General features: G+C 56.6%; 1 protein-coding gene across 1 annotated transcript in view; it reads right to left on the reverse strand.

Annotated features, from left to right (window-relative positions):
- The window catches only part of PGBD5 (piggyBac transposable element derived 5), an 87,185-nt gene that overhangs the window by 21,156 nt on the left and 47,680 nt on the right, over nt 1-18,349 (reverse strand). Inside the window, exons 2-3 of the mRNA XM_059900217.1 lie at nt 12,188-12,615; nt 6,475-6,609 (exon numbers count right to left, since the gene is read on the reverse strand). Of these exons, the coding sequence (XP_059756200.1) occupies nt 6,475-6,609; nt 12,188-12,615 (563 nt within the window). The remainder of the gene's footprint in view (nt 1-6,474; nt 6,610-12,187; nt 12,616-18,349) is intronic.

An 18,349-nucleotide genomic window follows, 5' to 3' on the forward strand; every position in this document is an offset into this window, starting at 1 on the left:
ACAGAGACAGTTTCCTTCTGTGCCCATGGAAGGGTCACAAGGCTTCCAAGATGAGTGACCTCAGTGTCGCAGACTAAGAAGCCCCAGCCGCCCGGTGACACGGCTTCCCCTGAAACTGGACAGGCCCTCTTCTGTACAAACCCCTCCTTGCACCCCTCAGGTCACTGGGAGCCACGGACGAGGGCACAGGCGGGGACCTCAGCTCGCAGGCGGCACGGGCCGGAGGACCTGCTGGGGTCGGGGCAGCTCTCGGCAGGCCTGTGACACACCAGGAACATTCTCTCCAGTGCACCACACGCCTCTGATCTGGAAACGGCAGTGGTTTTGCAAAAAGAAGGCATCAGCCGTGGTCTCAAGCACAGAGCTTTGTACCCAAGGAGGAAGTGCGTCTCGGGATGGTCAGAGCCTCACGTCACCAGTGATTCCGCCACCTGCTTGTTCCACGGCTGTCAAAACCCGGGGTCACAAAGCCTAAAGATCCTCCAGGGGACCCGTGACAAGTACTCCAGGCTGTGGGCGCCTACGTCAGTCCTGAGGATTCTCCACTGTGGACGGAAACGCCGCGGATCACCTGATTCTCCGGAAACGGACACTTCAAAGGCGAGTCACAGGAACACTCTGATGGGTGTCAAAGACGCCCGCCCGTGTTTGGAAGAAGATACTGCATGGGCATGCACTGGCCCCGAGCCGGGTCCCTGGGCGTCTCCTCCTCCCTCCCTGAAGGGGTCCTGGGAGCCGAGACCGCGGAGTAGGGGGCCGGCCAGCCCTGCGGCTCACATTCCTGCCTCCACCTATCATGGCCTTGAGATCTGGGGTAAGTGTCTCAATCTCTTCGGTTTTCCCGGGTGTAAAGTAAGGACAGTAGGACACTCGGCAAGGTGCATCCTGCTCGGTGGCCATGCTCAGGGCTGGCCTGAGGCGAGTGACACTGCCTCCCGCCTGTCAACTTCAATCTCTGCACTCAGGGTCCACCTTCCCCGCTGGGGCACCCGGGAGCCTTTCTTAGCCCCAAAGGCGCCATCCTACAGCCTCCCAACATTCCACACACCCCTCACACACAGGTCACACTGTACTTAGGAATATTTTTTTATTGAAGTGTAGTTCATTTACAGTGTTGTGTTAATTTCTGCTGGACAGCACAGTGACTCAGTTATACACATATAGACATTCTTTTTCATATTCTTTTCCATTATGGTTTATCACAGGGTACTGAATATAGTTCCCTGTGCTGTACAGTAGGACCTTGTTGTTTACCCATTCTATATGTAATAGTTTGCACCTGCTAACCCCAAACTCCCAATCCATCCCTCCCCCATCCTCCTCCCCCTTGGCAGCCACAAGTCTGTTCCCTATGTCTGTGAGTCTGTTTCTGTTTCGTAGATAAGGTCAGTTGTGTCATACTTTAGATCCCACATAGAAGTGATGTCATAGGGTATTTGTCTTTCTCTGTCTGACTTACTTTGTTTAGTATGATCATCTCTAGGTCCATCCATGTTGCTGCAAAGGGCATTATTTCACTCTTTTTTATGGCTGAGTAGCATTCCATGGTATCTATTACTCATGAATACTTTTCATACTTCCATCTCTCCTGTGAGAGAGGCCATGAGGGCTCCACTCACTTCTGGGTCTTCAATGCTGCGCACAACGCTAATCCCATAAAGTGTGGTTAGAAAACAACCTGCACTTAGGTTTTCCTTTGTAGACGTCTTGTTTTCCCGTCTATTTTGTAAACTCCTCAATAATAGGGATGTCTCTGACTTCAGAAGAAAAAAAAAAAAAAAAGCTGGCAAGCCCCTTAGGCTCTAGAGAGGGAAGGCTGAAGAAGCCCTGGTCCCTGCCCTCTAGGAACCCAGGGAGCCTCAGACACAAACAGGCTGTGTGAGTTAGGTGGTAGCGGAAATCCCTCTGCAGTGGAACCAACGGGATGGAGACAGAGATACAGAGAGAGTTCTATCCATCTATCCATCGAGCAAGAGATAGAGATATTTATTTCAAGAAATTGATTGCGTGATTACGGAGGTTCGTTAAGTCCAAAATCTGCAGGACAGCCTGGGAGGCTGGAGACCCAGGGTAGAGCTGCAGTTCATATCCAAAGGCCGTCTGCTGGCAGAACTGCCTCTCCTTTCAGTGAGGTCAGGTTTTTTCTATTTAGGCCTTCAACTGATTGGATGAGGCCCACCCACACGAGGGAGGGCAATCTGCTTTACTCCAAGTCCACTGATCTAAATGTTAATGTCATCTAAAAATACCTCCACTGGGACATCCAGAATAGTGTTTGACCAAATATCTGGGTACTGTGGCCCAGCCAAATTGGCATGAAATTACCCATCACACCCTCCGAGCTCTGCTAACGTCAGAGGGTAAAGCCAGAAAGGCCGGGTCAGAAAAGAGGTGAAGCAGAGCGGGCACTCACAGGCACCCTGCAACTGCCCCCTTCCCCTCCCCCACCAACTAGAGCCATCTGACAACAGACTGCCCGAGAACACTACACGTGACTGCAAGCACCTCTCCTGCACGGAACGTAGATGGCCCGCGCTGGGACCAAGAGCCTAGCACATACACCGTCCCGGCCACTCACCTGCCCGTAACTAGGAGTCCCGAAGGCACAGCAGGTAGAGCAGCCTGACCAGGGGGAGTGTGACCAGAGCTGAACATGCAACCAGACCAGGGTGCCAGGTGACCCCGCCTCCAAGCTCCAGAAGCAACCATGGTGTATCCGGAGGATGCATTTGCTTGGGGGGAATTCACTCTTTCTGTGTGATCGTGTATCACCCCGCAGCTAAGAGAGATGCTCTCAGCTGTTTGGGATGATGAAAAAGTTCTGGAAATGGATAGTGATGATGGTTGCACAACACTGTGATGTATTTAATGCCACTTAAAGGTAAATTTCACATTACGTACATTTCACCACGATAAAAAAAAAAAAAAAGATACGCTCCTTCAGGATAGGCCCACAAGACACGATACAAATTTCATCCCTCACCGCTCCTCGTGTGACAGTTTGCCAGATTACCTCGTGGCCCCAGTCCTACAGGCAGCAGTCTCCTTCCCAGGGCAGCATGGGCGGCCTCATTTGGTTGCTCCCCGGCCCTGAGCACTGCAGGCTGGCATCGTCACATGCTGATTCGGTGTTCAGCGTTCGGCGCAGGGGGAGACCCCAAGGTAGGCACCTTGGATCCGAGGGCTTTTGTGGTGAGTAGGCCTGTGGGGCAGCTCTATAAACGCCAAGTGGGGGACCGGCCCCACCGCGATCCAGGCGTCTCATACGAGATTCTGGAAGGAGGGCTGGAGGAGAGAGCCGAGGACAGACGAGGCAGTGCCACGTCATCACGTGGGACAGCGTCTCCACGCGGGTGTGACTCTCTCTGCAGTGACCGCACCTCCTCTGATGGCTTCTCTCTCCTGGAAACATTTTACTCCCTCCCTCTTGCACTCCCAGAAGTGAAACACATCAACTCCTTAATTTTCAGGGCGACACAGTTCACCTCTTCTCCCACACACCTCCCTACCGTCCCCTCACGGGTTAGATCGCCCAGGACTCTTAACCACTTTCATCTGATTCTGAGATTCCCCTTCAGATGAATTCAAGAGCAGTGAACCTATAAAAGTACTGAAAATACCGGGGTTCCTCTGGACTCCCTTCCCGTTAGCAGCATTGTCTGTCGAACTGTGGGCTTTCCCTCCTCGTTCAGGTGCCCTGAGAGGAAGCACTCACCGCTTCTGAGGCTTGGAGCTCCTGGTCAGCTCTCACAGTGACCTTTACTGGGACCACTTGAGAAACCACTACCCGATTTGGAATGTTTTTTTCCTCACTTAAGCCTTGATCTAGAATATTCCGAGTGGAGCTAATCCCCCATGAGGCCCTGCCTCAGAAGCATGCAGTCCAGTCAGCAAACCTTACAGTCTTGGCTGAATGACACTATAAAACCGAAGCCAGGCCTTGGGTCTCTCCTGGAATCCGCTGTCCCTTCCGGGTATCAGCCGTGTCCATGACAGGGTAACGGGAAGAAGGTTACCTGGTCAGCTTTGCAGACCCTCACTGGCAGGCCCCGGGGCAATTCTGTTACCGTGTCACACACGACAGCAAAGCCTCCGTGGCCCGCGATCACTTTTATGAGTTCATGGTTTCAGCGATCCAGCCGGGACATCTGCCCGTGGTCAGGGCGGAGAGGCCAGAGGGGAACTGTGCACACGCCCTTTCCGACCCCTTCACGCGCCACGTCTGCCGGCCTCCCATCGGCCAGCCTCAGACCTGCTGCCAGCGGGAGGACAGCAGGGGGCGAAGGGCCATTTGGGCAGCAGGATGGCCACAGCCTCTTTAGGCTCAGCAACCGGGATTCTCCAGTGGAAAGTTATTTAGAAGAAGAATTTATTCAACAAACTAAAATGAAGAAAATGGGCTTGTGTACACCATCCCACAGGTGACGTTAAAAGAGAGAAGAATCACAGAACCTTGCAGTAGAAGGGGCCTCACTGATTAAGGCCCCCACCATCCTTTCACTCTACAGGTAAGGACGCTAAGATCCAGGACAGTTTGGGAGCCGGCTTAGTTCACACAGGAAGTAGCAGAGCTGGGCTTGTAGCTGGTCCTCAGGACTGAGGAGGGGGTCCCGGAACATTAGCAGCACTGACCCACCTCATCTGGGAAGCGGGTGTGCGTACCACTGCCTCTTGTACCTCGTGGCTGGTGTGAGAACAGAGGAGATGCAGGTGTGAAACCTCGGGGGTGGAGGCTCCCCTTGCCCCCCGCCCCACGGCTGCATCTGCCTGGGCCGCTGCCTAACCAGGATTAGGGTCTGGGGGGCCAAGACAAGGGCCAGGATGCTGAAGAGACAACCGTCCCCAGGCCGCGTGGGTCCTTCTCAGACGGAGGTGTCTCTCCCTGCTTTGCTGCCACCACAAACACCTCCATCTCGACCAACGAACTGGGGAGGCCACGGAAGTCCTCGCTCCACCTGCCACGGGACAGCCTGCAGCCAAGGGTAGGTACCCCTTCAGCACCTGCGTGCACGGGGCTTCCAGTCGCCCCGGCCTCGGCGGAGGCCAGACTGCTTGGGACCGGGGGCTGCCAGCTTCAATCCTGACTTCTCAATTCAAACCCTCAAGCTGCACAAAGCTTCCTAGGATCAGAGAGTTTTAGAAATAAAAGGAACCTTCAAGGTACCAATCCGAACCTTTTATCTGACAGATGGGGATTTTATAGGTTTCATAGAAACTAGGAGGAACCTGCACAGAGAGACAGAGAGAGAGAGAGAGAGAGAGAGAGAGAGAAAGAGAGAGGGGCTTTGCAGGTAATGATCGTGACTCCTCGCTACTCGTCAAGTTTACAGTAAAAAGGAAGGGGTGCCAGATGCACACAGAACCCACATGCGAACATTCCTTCAAAAGCCGCACAGGCAGACCCCTGGGAAGGCAGAGCCATGACTTCACACCCCGGTGCCTGGCCCGATGCTGCAGGCCACAGCACGCAGCAGTAAGTATTTATTCAAAGAATGACTGAATGTCACATATATACAGTGAAACGGACTCCCCTGTCCCCAGGGCAGTGTCACTGCAAAAGATACTATAGCGATGGCAGGGGTTGTGTGGGGAGGGAGGGCCCAGGCTGTACGTCCGGAGTGTTTCCCGCTCTGGGGTGGGTCTGTCTAGCAACAGCCTGAAGCCTGTGCGTGAGCCCAGCTGGAGAGCCCGGGCCCAGCCCAACCTGAAGCCCCCCGGCCCGCGGGGCAGGGCGGGCTGCTGCTTGGGGCACACGCACCTTCCTTGCCGGGGCTCGAGCACATGCGGCGCAGAGATGTTCAGCTGAACCTTCCTACGAATCCTTCCCTGGCTCGGGGGCGGGAGGAGGTGTGCAAACCCCCTGCGCCTTGGGCCCGGGGCTGCAGCCGGGCAGGGCAGCGGGGGCCGCCGAGAGGCCTGAGCGGCAGGAACCAGCCCAGCCGGGGTCCGCTTCGCCAGCCCCCCCTCTTCCTTCCGCTGCCGCTCCGGCAGCTCCGCGTCTGACACTGTTCCCGCAGCAGAGCCCGGCCACCTCTTCAGGGCACAGCCAGGGAGCAGGCGGCAAGGCTGGCTCAGAGGGCCGAGCTCCTGATGCCGCTGCAGGCCTCTGAAGAAGGCGACCTTAGGACAGAGACCCGGCGGGGTCGGGGGGGGTCTTTCTGGGGTGTCACGACGCACTCTCGAGAGCCATGGCAGCGACCTCTGTGCCCACCATTCTGGTGAACCCTCTGGCTGACACTGTAAGGGCCTGAGCCCTGATCGGTGTTTACGGCTGTTGTTTAACCCCGGGGGCCGGAGCGGGCAGGAAGAACATGCAGCGGACAGCGCCAGCTAGCCCCGTGCCCCAGCGAGGAAGAGAGCGGTGCACCCCAGCCTAAGCTGCAGCATCTAGTGAGGCGCAGGGAAAAGGGTAAGTGGGCAAGTTCACTGGTTACCAAATCCTCCCTCGGCCTCCAGGGCCGGCCCAGGGCTCACCTGGATGATGAAGCCGGTGGAAGAGCACTGCCGGACCCAGAGGCTGAATTTCCGCTTTTTCCTCTTCCGCAGTTCCCGCTCTGTGCACGTGGCAATGAACACAGGGTCCTCATCGATCAGGGGTTCATGTAGCACCTGCCGGGAAAGAAAAAGCAGAGATTCTCATGGAAGGCAGCATGAGCTCAGGGGGGTGGGTCTTCAGGTCTGGGCTCAAATCTAGTCTCTGCCTTTGACCAGCTGTGTGACCTTGGCTAAGTTACTTTACCTCTCTGATCCTGAGTCCCCTTCAGTCTCCTTGAGTCTCCTCATTTGTCTATACCAGTGTTTGGGGGAGGATTAAATGAGAAACTGGCACTTAGCAGGTATTTAGTAAATGGAAATCATCATGACAGTTATTATTATTGGCCTAAGGTCCTCAGTCCAAACTCTCACTTGGGAGAGGGACCTCCAGCAGGGGTCCTGACTTCCAGCTGGACATGCCCGGTGGGGACACCCACTTCCTTTCAAGGAAGACCTTTCCACTGATGGATGCTCCAACCGTTCACTGACGCAAAGGTGACCTACATCTAACCTAAACCTACTGACCCAACTTCACACGATTCTTTAGGTTCTTTAGGTTTTCCGGACAGCTCTCATGCTGGCCCATGACCTTCTTTTTCCCAGGCTAAACATTCTCTTTTTAACAACTCTTCCTGAAATGACCCAGTTCCCTCATTGCCACGACCCAGCCTCTGGCTCTCCTCTGGGTCATCACCTCCTTTCTGACGTGGGACTCCCCAGGCAATTTTTAAACTTACTTCACCTATTTCCACTTCTCGATGGCACGGTGACAGGATTTTTTCAATGACAAGACAATAAAGTAAAAAGAAATGGCATGAAAACAGGTTCCGGGGGTGCCCCAAGTTTTGTTCCTTCAAGCTAAAGCTTCTGGGGGGACTCCTGGGTAAATTTTAGGAACCTGCTACACTTCCCTTCCAATCCAATTTCAAGCTTCCTTACGGATTGGTACGTACGTGTGTGCTTCACTGAAATGAAGAATGCTGGAAATACTATGATTCTAAGAACTCTTCACAAAACTTCAGATCAGGGGCTGGCCCCCCCGCCCGCTGTAAATCAAGTTTTCCCAGAACCTGCCGTGCCCCTCACTGATGTGCTGTCAGTGGCTGCTTTTGGGCTACAAGGTCCCAACACAGACCACACGGCCCCCAAAGTCTAATACCTGGCCGCTGACAGAAAAAGTGTGCCAATGCCCGCTCTCCATCAGGGCCTTTCAACTTGAATGAACAAACTAGTGACCTGGGAATCTTATGAAATGTGGGTTCTGTTTCGGAAAGCTTGGGGCAGGGCCTGAGTTTCTGCCTTCCCAGCGAGCTCCCAGGTGATGTCAGAATGTGGCCTGATGAGGGCAGTGACCAAGTGTGACATGGACAGTGGCCTTCCGCTCTCCTATTAATGTTACCTCGAATCGCACTTAAGAAATAACTGCCCTGCAGTGTTGGGTCTTAGGTGTGCATACCAGCCCCTTCAGTGTTCTGTTGTTGGAAGCGGGGGTCATTAAGCCCGGCCTCCCCTGCCTTGAGCTCACGAAGGGGAGGCTGGAGAAGCTGACCTCGCGCCCGGCTCCGTGCGGCTCTTCAAACCTTCAAGGCCCATCTGGAACCACTGCAGCAGGATGGCCACGCCCCACACATGGAGGGGCGGGCGGGTGGAGCCGGGAGGGAGGAAGAGGCGGCCCTCCCTCTGCTCTGCAGAAGGCCAACGTCCTCTACTCCACCTGCACCTATCACAGACTCCCGTTCAAGTTTCTATTTCATCACATGCTTCACCGGCGCAAAGGGGCCAGCGGGAACGCCTGGCCTTCCATGGCTTCTCCTCTTTTCCACCCTCATTACAGGCATGTGGAGCGGGTCACCGCTGAGCGCAGCATGGGGCAGGGCGCTCTCCAGAGCTCCGAAAACTGCCCCCTCCTCTGCCAGGCTGTCGTCGGCCAGCACTGCTGTCACCCAGCTGTGTGTTCTGAGCCCCTCCCGGGTGTGACGAGCTCAGGCTGGGGGGGGGGGGTGGGCAGTGGTTATGTAGGGGAGACACGGCGGCCGTGTATTGACTTCCGCAATCCCTCCCCCAATCCTCCTTTAACTAACCTGCCCCCGGGCCTGAGGAGATGCGGCGTCTCCCCATCTAGTAGCTGTGTACAGACACTCGCGCGTGGGCGCACCCCGCTGCTGGGGTTACTGCTGGAGTCTGGAGACTCTGCAAGCTCATCCCAAAGGGCCACATTTGCTGCAATAAAAAGGCTCCAGGGACTGCAGGGCAGAGGGTGCCGTGTGCCGCGTGCCGAGGTGCGGCGTGTGCATGGCGGCGATGCGGAGCCGTTCCCCGGAGCCTGGAGCCGAGTCTGCTGGGGGATGGAGCGGACACTGTTCCCACTGGTCTCAACAAGCGGAGCGAAGACCGGTCAGTGGAGCCCTGAGGCCTCGGGGTGGAGGACTGCACCTTGCAAACGCACCTTCTCCTTGAATGGAATGTTCCAGAGCCAACAGAGATTTCAGAGAAGGAGAAGCTGGAAAGCCGGGAAACCTCGAGGGTTTCCTTTATTTTACTTAACAAAGACGTAGACGACCCTGATGTTTCTACGTGTAAGAACGAGGCGGCCTCTGCGGCAGCGAGGCAGAGAGGCTGAGGGCGTGCGCGTGTGTGCCCAGGGCCGCCCCTCGACGGCCCGTGTTGGCGGGACCGCCAGCCCACAGGGAGGCCCGAGCCTGCTCCAATCCACGCTGCACTTTCTGGTCTCACCTCCTTTGGCTGGCCCTCCTCACGCAGAGCTGGCTCAGTGGGGCCCAGAGTCGAGAGGAAGCGGAAATTCCAGGTGATCACCAGCCCACTGGAAAGCCAATCCCAGGGACTCTTCCCCTCTGCCTCGTGTTCCTGTCTGGTGGGTGGGCTCTACCGGGTACTGTTTGCCCCCCAGACCCCCTTTCCACCTTCCTACCCTGCGCTGTGTCCTGGTGGCCAACCTCTTATAAACCGCACGCCCCAGGGCCCTGCCCCCAGCGCCTGGCCACGAGGGAGGGACGAACAAGAGATGGGAGCCCTGCCTGCCTGCCCGCGCCGTCGGGCTGCAGCCGTCGCTGCCCCCGCTCCGCTCCTCGGCACAGGCTCACGGCGGCTTCCCGCTGTTGCCAGCCCAGGTGTTCGCCACCCTGGTGATGCCCCTAAACCCTGACTGTCCACAGTCCCAGCTTCCAATTCTCTGCAACTGCCCTTCCGGAACATAGCATTTGTTTCCTGCTGGGATCCTGACCAACATATAGAGCACGGGATGGAAAACGGTAGCGACGAGAGCACGTGAGTTTGCAAATACAATGGTAAAAATAAAAATTAAATACAAAGTAAAATTTAAAAAAGAAAAAGCAAAGGGGCGGGGGGAAATCCCCAACGTGAGCAGAGAGCCGAGAGCCCTTCCCCAGACTAAATCTCACGTCAGCCCCTCTTTTCTCAGTCTCATCAACTGGACGCAAAGAAAAGATGTGGGCGGCAAGAATAGAGTGACCGTCTCTCCAGGGTCTCCCCTCGTACCCATCTGAGCCGTACGACGCAGGAGGGCAGAGCTGCCACCCCAGACACCTGCCCCCCTCACGGCACCCATGTCTGGGGCTGGGAAGGGGTGACCCCACATAGCTCAGAATTCGCTAGTGGGTGCTGCAGTGTGCCTACCGGCTAAACGGACCCTGGGGACACACACACACAGGCATGGCGATCGCCTGGGACGTAGGTCTCAGGTGTCTGATGCTGCCGTTCCAGAAGGATCAGGCCGCCCGGGGCCGGCACACGGCAGGCACACAACAAACATGGGTGTCATCATGGGTACAGCTCGTCTAGGGGCTGGAAGGACCCTGGGCAGCCTTATCTTCAGCCTGTTAAATATCAATCATCCATGGAGCTGCTTGGTTGGCTCTGGGAAGATGCTTGGTCTTAGTGAGCTCACAGCCCTCTCCAGCAGCTCTTCAAATGTTTGATGCCAAGGATGGCCAGACTATTGTTTTTTCCCCTTGTATCCCAGCCAATGTGTCTCTGGTCTGGCTCATTTTCAACCAAGCAAATATTCAGTGACACACACAAAAAAACCAAGCCCAGCCCTGTACTTGGTCCTGCAGGGCCTGTTATAAGGCAGGGCGTGTGTCCCCAAAGACCCCACCTCCTGGTAAGAAGGAAGGCGAGTGACAAGACAAAATGGCATTCGTTGCCCTGTAAATAGTCGGGGGATTCGGGAAGCCTGGAGTCACACGGGGTCCTGGAGATGGGAAACCTACAAAGGCAGAGAGGAGGGAACACCTCCCAGGAGTCAGAAGGCATATCACAGACACCTGGAGACCCTCATGGACCGGCACATTCACAGGACAGCAGAGCAGAGACAGGAGAACCGTGCAGGGACCGCGGACCTGACACGGGACATTATTTTCCCCACGGAAACCCTGTGCTTTCCAGCTGTGCGGAGAAGATGAGACAGGGAATTAGGAGAGGATCTCAAAGAGAACAGCGAAAAGAACTTGAGGCCCGTGACGAAGGCCTTTAAGGAAAAGCACAAGGAAAAGTAGGTGGGTGGGTGGGTCTTTAAACGTACAAATAAAAGAGAAGTAAGATTTTGTCTCCGTATGGAACAGATCAAAGGGAACTGGGCTCATGTGGGCCGTGAACCTCCTGATGTTTTCCTTAGAGAAATTTCTAGAAGGAGCCACCTCCTCAGTTTCCAGACCAGCAGGGCAACTTTGAGGACGATTCTGAAACTGTCTCACCACAGCCAAATGCGATTGCCCCAGCCAACCAGAAGGCCGGGACTTGGGAGCTGAGAGCAAACACAGCCTCCATTTAGGAAGCGAGGAAAGTGAGGGGCCGTAACAGTCAGGGCCGGGGCTCTGTCACCTCCAGTCCAAAGGCGGCCGGCTCTCCACGCGGGCCCGGGGACCCCAGCACCTGAGCCACTCCGACGGCCTGAGGATGGCTGCAACCCCAGGCCCGTTCCCTTCACCCTCTAGAAGGCCTCTCGCCTCCTTTCACCACCAGCAGATGAGCACATGCTCGGAGGATACGAGAAAATTAACATTACCCTGAGCAAACCATAGTTCAGAAAGAAAGTGTAATCAAAGGAGAGGGAGGGGCTTCCCTGGTGGCGCAGTGGTTGAGAGTCTGCCTGCCAATGCAGGGGACACGGGTTCGAGCCCTGGTCTGGGAAGATCCCACATGCCGCGGAGCAACTCGGCCCGTGAGCCACAACTACTGAGCCTGCGTGTCTGGAGCCTGTGCTCCGCAACAAGAGAGGCCGCGATAGTGAGAGGCCCGCGTACCGCGATGAAGAGTGGCCCCTGCTCGCCGCAACTAGAGAAAGCCCTCGCACAGAAACGAAGACCCAACACAGCCAAAAAAAAATAAAAAAATAAATAAATTTATAAAAAAAAAAAAGGAGAGGGAGGATGAGGGAAAAAGAGGAGGGAAACTGCATCTCGAAGCAAAATGCTGAATGGGGTTTGGAGCTGTTCCTCCATCACCTCCCTCTGGTCGGATGGGGATGGACGGGCTGGTGGCCTGGGGGACGAGCAGGGACACCCCGGAAGTGACCTCGGGGTCAAGGCAGGATGGGAGGATGCCAAGGTCACCACCCACCATTTCCCCGACCCACTGCCACCCCTGAAGGCCCGGCCCTGGCCGGCGGCCTCACCTGGGTTTGGGAAGGCCTGAAGGCGGAGTCGAAGCCATTCTGCAGGGAGTCCAGGAAGGGCTGGACCTTGTAGAGGCCGTGCGTGGTCTGGCTGGAGCGGAAGGCCACGACGTGGAAGTACTTGAGGATCTTCTCGAAGCGGGCCTGGCTCATGACCAAGGCGAGGCTGCGGTTGCTGTAGAAGCCGCCGCTCCAGATGCTGAGCACAGACTCGCAGTGGGAGGTGCTGGTGGAGATCACGTAGCCCAGGAACGCCTTCATCTCCGGCAGCGTCACGTCCACCCAGGCCCCGTCGCTCCCGAACCGCTCCTGGAACTTCTTGGCGTACAGGTTGGTCTGCACCACCATGTTCTTGAGGACGTTGTCAGGGACGAAGAGCTGGAAGAAGTCCACGGCACTGGCGCTGGGCGGCATCTTCCGGGTGGGACCTGGGCGGGCAGGCCAAGCGCCACTGCTACAGCCGCTGGGTCCCCTCGAGGCCTCCGCCCGAGCGCCACCTCCCCTCCCGACTCCCTCCCGGGAGGAGCCCGAACGTGCCCCCCGAAGCCGTCCTCCCCCGACAGGACACGCCGCCCCGCGTTCCCCGTGCCCCGCTTCCCCACTGCGCCCTGCACACGGCCCCGCCTCACAGATCTGGCAGACCAGAAACACCATCGGAAGAGAAAGGCACACGGGGGAGGAGGGTGGAGGGCACCCGCCAGAGACACACCGAGTTCTGAACAGAGGAGCTCGGCATGGGGCTCTGGGTCTCGTCTCCTTGTAAGGTAAGGTGACTTTGGGAATAAGAATGCTTTCACCACTCGGGGCCGGAAAGATTCCGTTCAAGTGAGACGGCAATCTATTAGGTACTGTCTAGGTGGTGACTCTACATTTATTAGTAAATAAATCTGAAGGGGCTTGTTTAGATAATTTCACCAATGCAATGAAAACCTCACAGTTTTTTACAAATGCAAGGACAGCCTTTTGAAACACACACACACACACACACACACACACATCCTTAAAGAGACATGGCTTTCAACTCCATGTAAGCCAGGCTAACAGTACGTAGAGACCTGAAGGAGACAAGCTTTGCTTCTACTGCATCCTTGTAGTGACTTCTCATAAAAGCTGTGCACATTCTTTGGAACCTTAAACTCACCCCCAGCCCACCCCCAACTTTCCTCTACGACTGATGTAGGCAGTCTCTGAAAAACAACTTTTCTACAGCAAAATGAAGACTGACAGTGTACATGAGGCATCCCAGGTCTTAAATGCAGATGGACAGATCTGGGGGGCGCAACCCTAAGTTTACTGCTCGCTAACTGCACGGCCTTGGATAGATGTCTTCATCTCTCCCGTTCATACAATGGGCACAGTAACAGCTGCTTTGCCAGGCTGTCGCGTGGGGCAGGATGAACGGGGGACGCAGGGGATGCAGCAAGCACAGTGCCTGGTCCTACGGAGGTACCTACTGGGTAACCTTTACTGAGACATCATCCAGAGAAATCCATTGACGGCGGGCTGAGGGCTTTAGAATGCTCTAACTGCCCTCATTTTACAGAAGAAGAAACCAAGGCCCAGAGAGCAAAACGGCCACCATATTCTCTTTCACCAGTCATTTCTTGGAAGGGCTCCAGGCGGTCCTGGTGCCATGGGCACCGGCCCTGGCTGACCTGACAATGAGGCTGGCAGGACGGCTCCACGGCCGCCCTGACTGAAATCATTTTATTTCCGCAAACCTTGCAGCCTCTGGTGGGTGAAGCCATAAATTATTCAGGGGTAGCTTTCAAAAAGGAGGAAAACCAGCATTTTAATGGCTACATCATGCTGAGTAAGCAGAATGAAATTTTCTCTCCCAAAAGTTATGTTTAAAGTCATTTTGCCTCTCAGACCATTTCAAAATGAATTCACACAGCAAACTCGGGCCTGGCCAACCGCTTAATGAAGAAACCGGGGAAGTAGCTGATACCCTCTTATCTGTTTAATAATCAGGCCCCGGAGGTGGGCAGATCCCCAGCTGAGATAAGACTCCCTCCCTTCTGATTCGTGTATCAAGAGCTTTTCAGGGTATTAACCCCTGTGATCCTCACGACCTGTGAAGCAACGTCCCAGCCTGCAGGTGAGGAAACAGGAGCTCAGAAGCGTGAGGACACAGCCCAAGGCCGCCCACCTCTAAGTGCCTTAGAGCGGGTGACCTTCGTCCCACCGGGCCTAGGTCCAGTCACCCTGCTGCAGCTGTGAACGGCGCCCCTGCCGCCCTCCCGAGTGTCCCATCCGACCACAAGGGACGTGGCTGTCTGCAACGGCGAGCACACAACTCAAGCCAGGTGTGTGGTCCTCACGACCACACAGCCTCCCTCCGCCTCCAAGGTGGGCAAAGGAGGGTCACAGAGCACAGCCAGGAGCAACTCTGGAGGGAGAGGACCCCATGTTGCCATAAACGTAAAGGCAGCATGGAACTGGGGCTGGGAGCGGCCCTGGGGGAGGAGAGGGGACGCCTGCCCAGGCTTATCCTGGCGTCCAGCTAATAAACTCACACAACCGTCTCCCTCCCCTCCCTCCTCACGCCCACCCACCCCATCGTGTCACCACGCCGCTCCTTCAAGGCCCCATCACCACCACCCACCTGGTTCCCTTGGCCTCCAGGGGATCAAACCCAGGATGTGGCAGCAGGCCTGCAGACCAGGGGGCCCTGACAGTCGCTCAGTGAAGCTCCATCCCCCGGAGACTCCCCAGCCCACCGCATGCGAGGAACCCCTAACCCCTCTTCTCAGCAGCGGCTACAAAAGCAGATGTTCTGTTTGGAAAGGGGACGGTCACTTGAGGGTGGCAGCGAACCACCATTCAGTGAAAAACGTCGTGGTGACCCTGGGAACAGAAAGGAGTACGACCGGTATTCCCTCCCCAGAGGTTCTCGATGGGGTGAGGGGAGCAGGCCACGGAGAGTGACCCGGTGACGTCAGGCTGGGGAAGGCTGTGCCCACGAGGGGACCCTGAGTCCAGGTCCTGGGGACAGGGTCCGGGAGGCTCCCTGAAGGGGCCAGGCGAGCTGGGCTTTATGGGTGGAAAGTCATCAGCCCCATGGGGCTGGGGTGCAGACGTTGCAGAGTATTTCGGGCAAAGAGGACATCTCGTGCAAAGGCCCCGGGAGGAGGGTGAGTGGCTCGAGGCGTCGAGGGGCACGGGACCTGGGCTGGCACCGGGGCCGGGCCAGTGAAGCACCGTGAGCACGACGGACCACACTTCAGGGGGTCCTCGCTGCCCGCAGAGTGGCAGAGGTCTGGGCTGCTCCTGAAGTCACTGAGACCCGGCGGGGACCCAATGGAGCGGGAGGGGTGGCCACGGCCCGTCCCTGTGCTTCTCTGGCTCCTCCCCTGGTCCCCCTGCAGGTGTGCTGGGCACGGGCACGGACTACAGGTGAGGGGGCAGCGGGGACGGCCTGAGCCCGGGAGCCTCCATCCAAAAGCGGCCACATCCACTGATCACTTCCACTGGTACCAGGACTGGCACACAGGCTGATACCTTAAGCTAACGGTGTCTGGACCGAAACCCCAGGTTCCCCACTGCGCCCCCCGCCCTCTGCTCCTCCCCACCAGCCCCCCCGTTACCTGGGCCAGACACCTGGACCACCGTGGGTCCCACGCCTCCTGCAGCCCACGCCCACCCCTGCACCACACCGTGCCCACCAACCAGCGCGTGCAGCCCTCCCTCCCACGCGGCCGCCGCCTCTGGCCTGGACGATTAAAGCAGCCTCACGCAAGGGCATCCCCCTCCCCAAATAACTGACAGCAACAGGGAAATTATTTTAAAGACACAAGCCGGATCACAGTACCTCCCTGCGTAAGGAAAACGCCCCCATGAGTGCCCATTGCACTTAAAGCAGAGCTACGTTCCTCACGAAGCGCCCAGGGTTCAGGGCCCTGCATGCCCCACCCCCAGGCTCGTCCTGGGCCACGCTCCATGCCAGGCCGGTGCTCGGCTCATAGGTGGAGCTGGTGTCAGGCCTGGGCCCCGGCATCTCTTCCCACCACAGGGCCTGCGTCCACGCAGGCGTGTCTGCGGGGACGAAGCCCTCCCGGCCTCTACATTCATTGAGCATCCCCACCTGTAGGCTTTTCTGCCCACCCAACTGCAAGCTGACCAGTGCCGGGCTTCTCAGTCTCGGCCCCCACTGGGTCTCCCTCCTTGTGTTCATCAGCCTACGGTGGTTTTCTTAGGGACTTACACTTGCTGCGGTCTGCCTCTGCTGCCCCACCCTCAGAGGTCGAGGCCGTCGCATCACCCTGCATCCTCGGAGCCCAGTACACGGTATGTCCAAAACATTCCCGCTGAGGGTGGATGGACGGTGAGTGGCAAGGAGGAAGGAGCCACGCCCACCGAGGAGGAGGAGCATCGGTGCTGAGCCCCCCAGGCAGGGTCTGGTGTCTGGACAGCAGCCCCCCCGTGCTAACGCCCGGTGGAGAAGTCAGGTCAGCCAGCAGCTTCTGTGTGTAACAGGAGGCCTGAGTGGGCGGGCAGGGCGGGGCAGGGCGGGGCAGAGCAGGCACACCCCTGGCTGCACCTCCCTGAGGACACCAAGCTGGGGTGGCCAGGTGAGCCCTGGGTGGGAGACACTTGGTCACGGACAGGATGTGGGAAGGGGTGCGTCACAGACACCGTCCAGGTGCCCAGCTTGGGTGAGCTGGCTCGGGATCTTGTTGGGTTTAATTTCCTCCCTCCCTCCCTTCCTGAATTGAGGGAAACCACTGCAGAACTCCCCCTGGCCCTTCTGCATCTTCTGATGCCTTTTCCCCCTTCCCTGTCCACAGCTACTGGCTGTGTGACCTTAGGCAGGCCACATAACCTCTCTGTGCCTCAGTTTCCTTATCAGTCAAATTGGAGTAATAACCACCGTAGAGTGAGTGGAAGTCAGACAATGGCCAGTCCTGGCCAGTCCGCCCTGAGGCCCACTGGGGCGTGGGTCCCTGTCCCGAAGGAGCTGCTCCGGCTGCCCCTTTCCCTCCACCCACTGCATCACCCAGACCCAAGGCAGCCGGGCACCCCGCATGTGGCACTGACCCCCACCTTTGCCCTGTCTGGAAGAAAAGGCTGGCGCTGTGTGCTTTCGAAAGCGTAACCTTTTAGAGACTGAAGCTTTCATTTTGAGATGAGATTGGCATTTTGCATACACTGGCACTTTGGGGTACAAATAGTCAGCAGTTTTGCGACATGTATGAGGAACACAATATTTTGAATTAACGGTTTAAAAATAACAAAATAACTTATCTCCAGGCCAAATCAAATGGTATAAAAATATAATGAGAGGACTTCCCTGGTGGCGCAGGGGTTAAGAATCCGCCTGCCAATGCAGGGGACACGGGTTTGAGCCCTGGTCCGGGAAGATCCCACATGCCACGGAGCAACTAAGCCCACGTGCCACAACTACTGAGCCTGCGTTCTAGAGCCCGCGAGTCACAACTACTGAGCCCGTGTGCCACAACTACTGAAGCCCACATGCCTAGAGCCCGTGCTCTGCAACAAGAGAAGCCACTGCAATGAGAAGCCCGCGCACCGAAACAAAGAGTAGCCCCCGCTCGCCGCAACTGGAGAAAGCCCGCATGCAGCAACGAAGACCCAATGCAGCCCCCCCAAAAATTAATTAATTAATAAATTAATAAAAAAATATAACGGGAACATCCTGTATCATCACAAAAATATTCCTCTCACTGGAGACACTGAAAAATCTTAAGGCACAACAGTCCATAAATGGGTAACGCAGAAGACAGGCGGACCCGTTGTTCTCATTGCCAGCTGCAGCTGGTCTTCACCTTCGGTGGACGTAATCGTCCTGTCTCTCGCATCCTTCTGTCCTTCCCCCGGTGGCTGACAGGCAGGACAAGCCAGCTATCTGACAAGCCAGCTATCTGACAAACACTTGAGGTCTAAGTCTCCACTGCAGAATGCAGCCAGGCGGCCAGGCGAGAGCTCTAAATCCTCTTCCCTTGCATAACTTTTGCTCACAGCTAAGTGACAGGTAACAAATGCAAGTTGATGCTGTTCATAGTGAACAGATCATAGAACAGCAGCGTGTGGTCCCTACAGAAAGAGGCTAATCTGTGGGCTAACGGAGACACTAAATCCAGAACCTTGACTAGACGTCATGTGGCAAAGCGCTGGTACACAAAGAAGGGGTGACATGCA

The sequence above is a fragment of the Balaenoptera ricei genome, chromosome 16, assembly GCF_028023285.1.
Source record: "Balaenoptera ricei isolate mBalRic1 chromosome 16, mBalRic1.hap2, whole genome shotgun sequence".
Taxonomy (NCBI): Eukaryota; Metazoa; Chordata; class Mammalia; order Artiodactyla; family Balaenopteridae; genus Balaenoptera; species Balaenoptera ricei.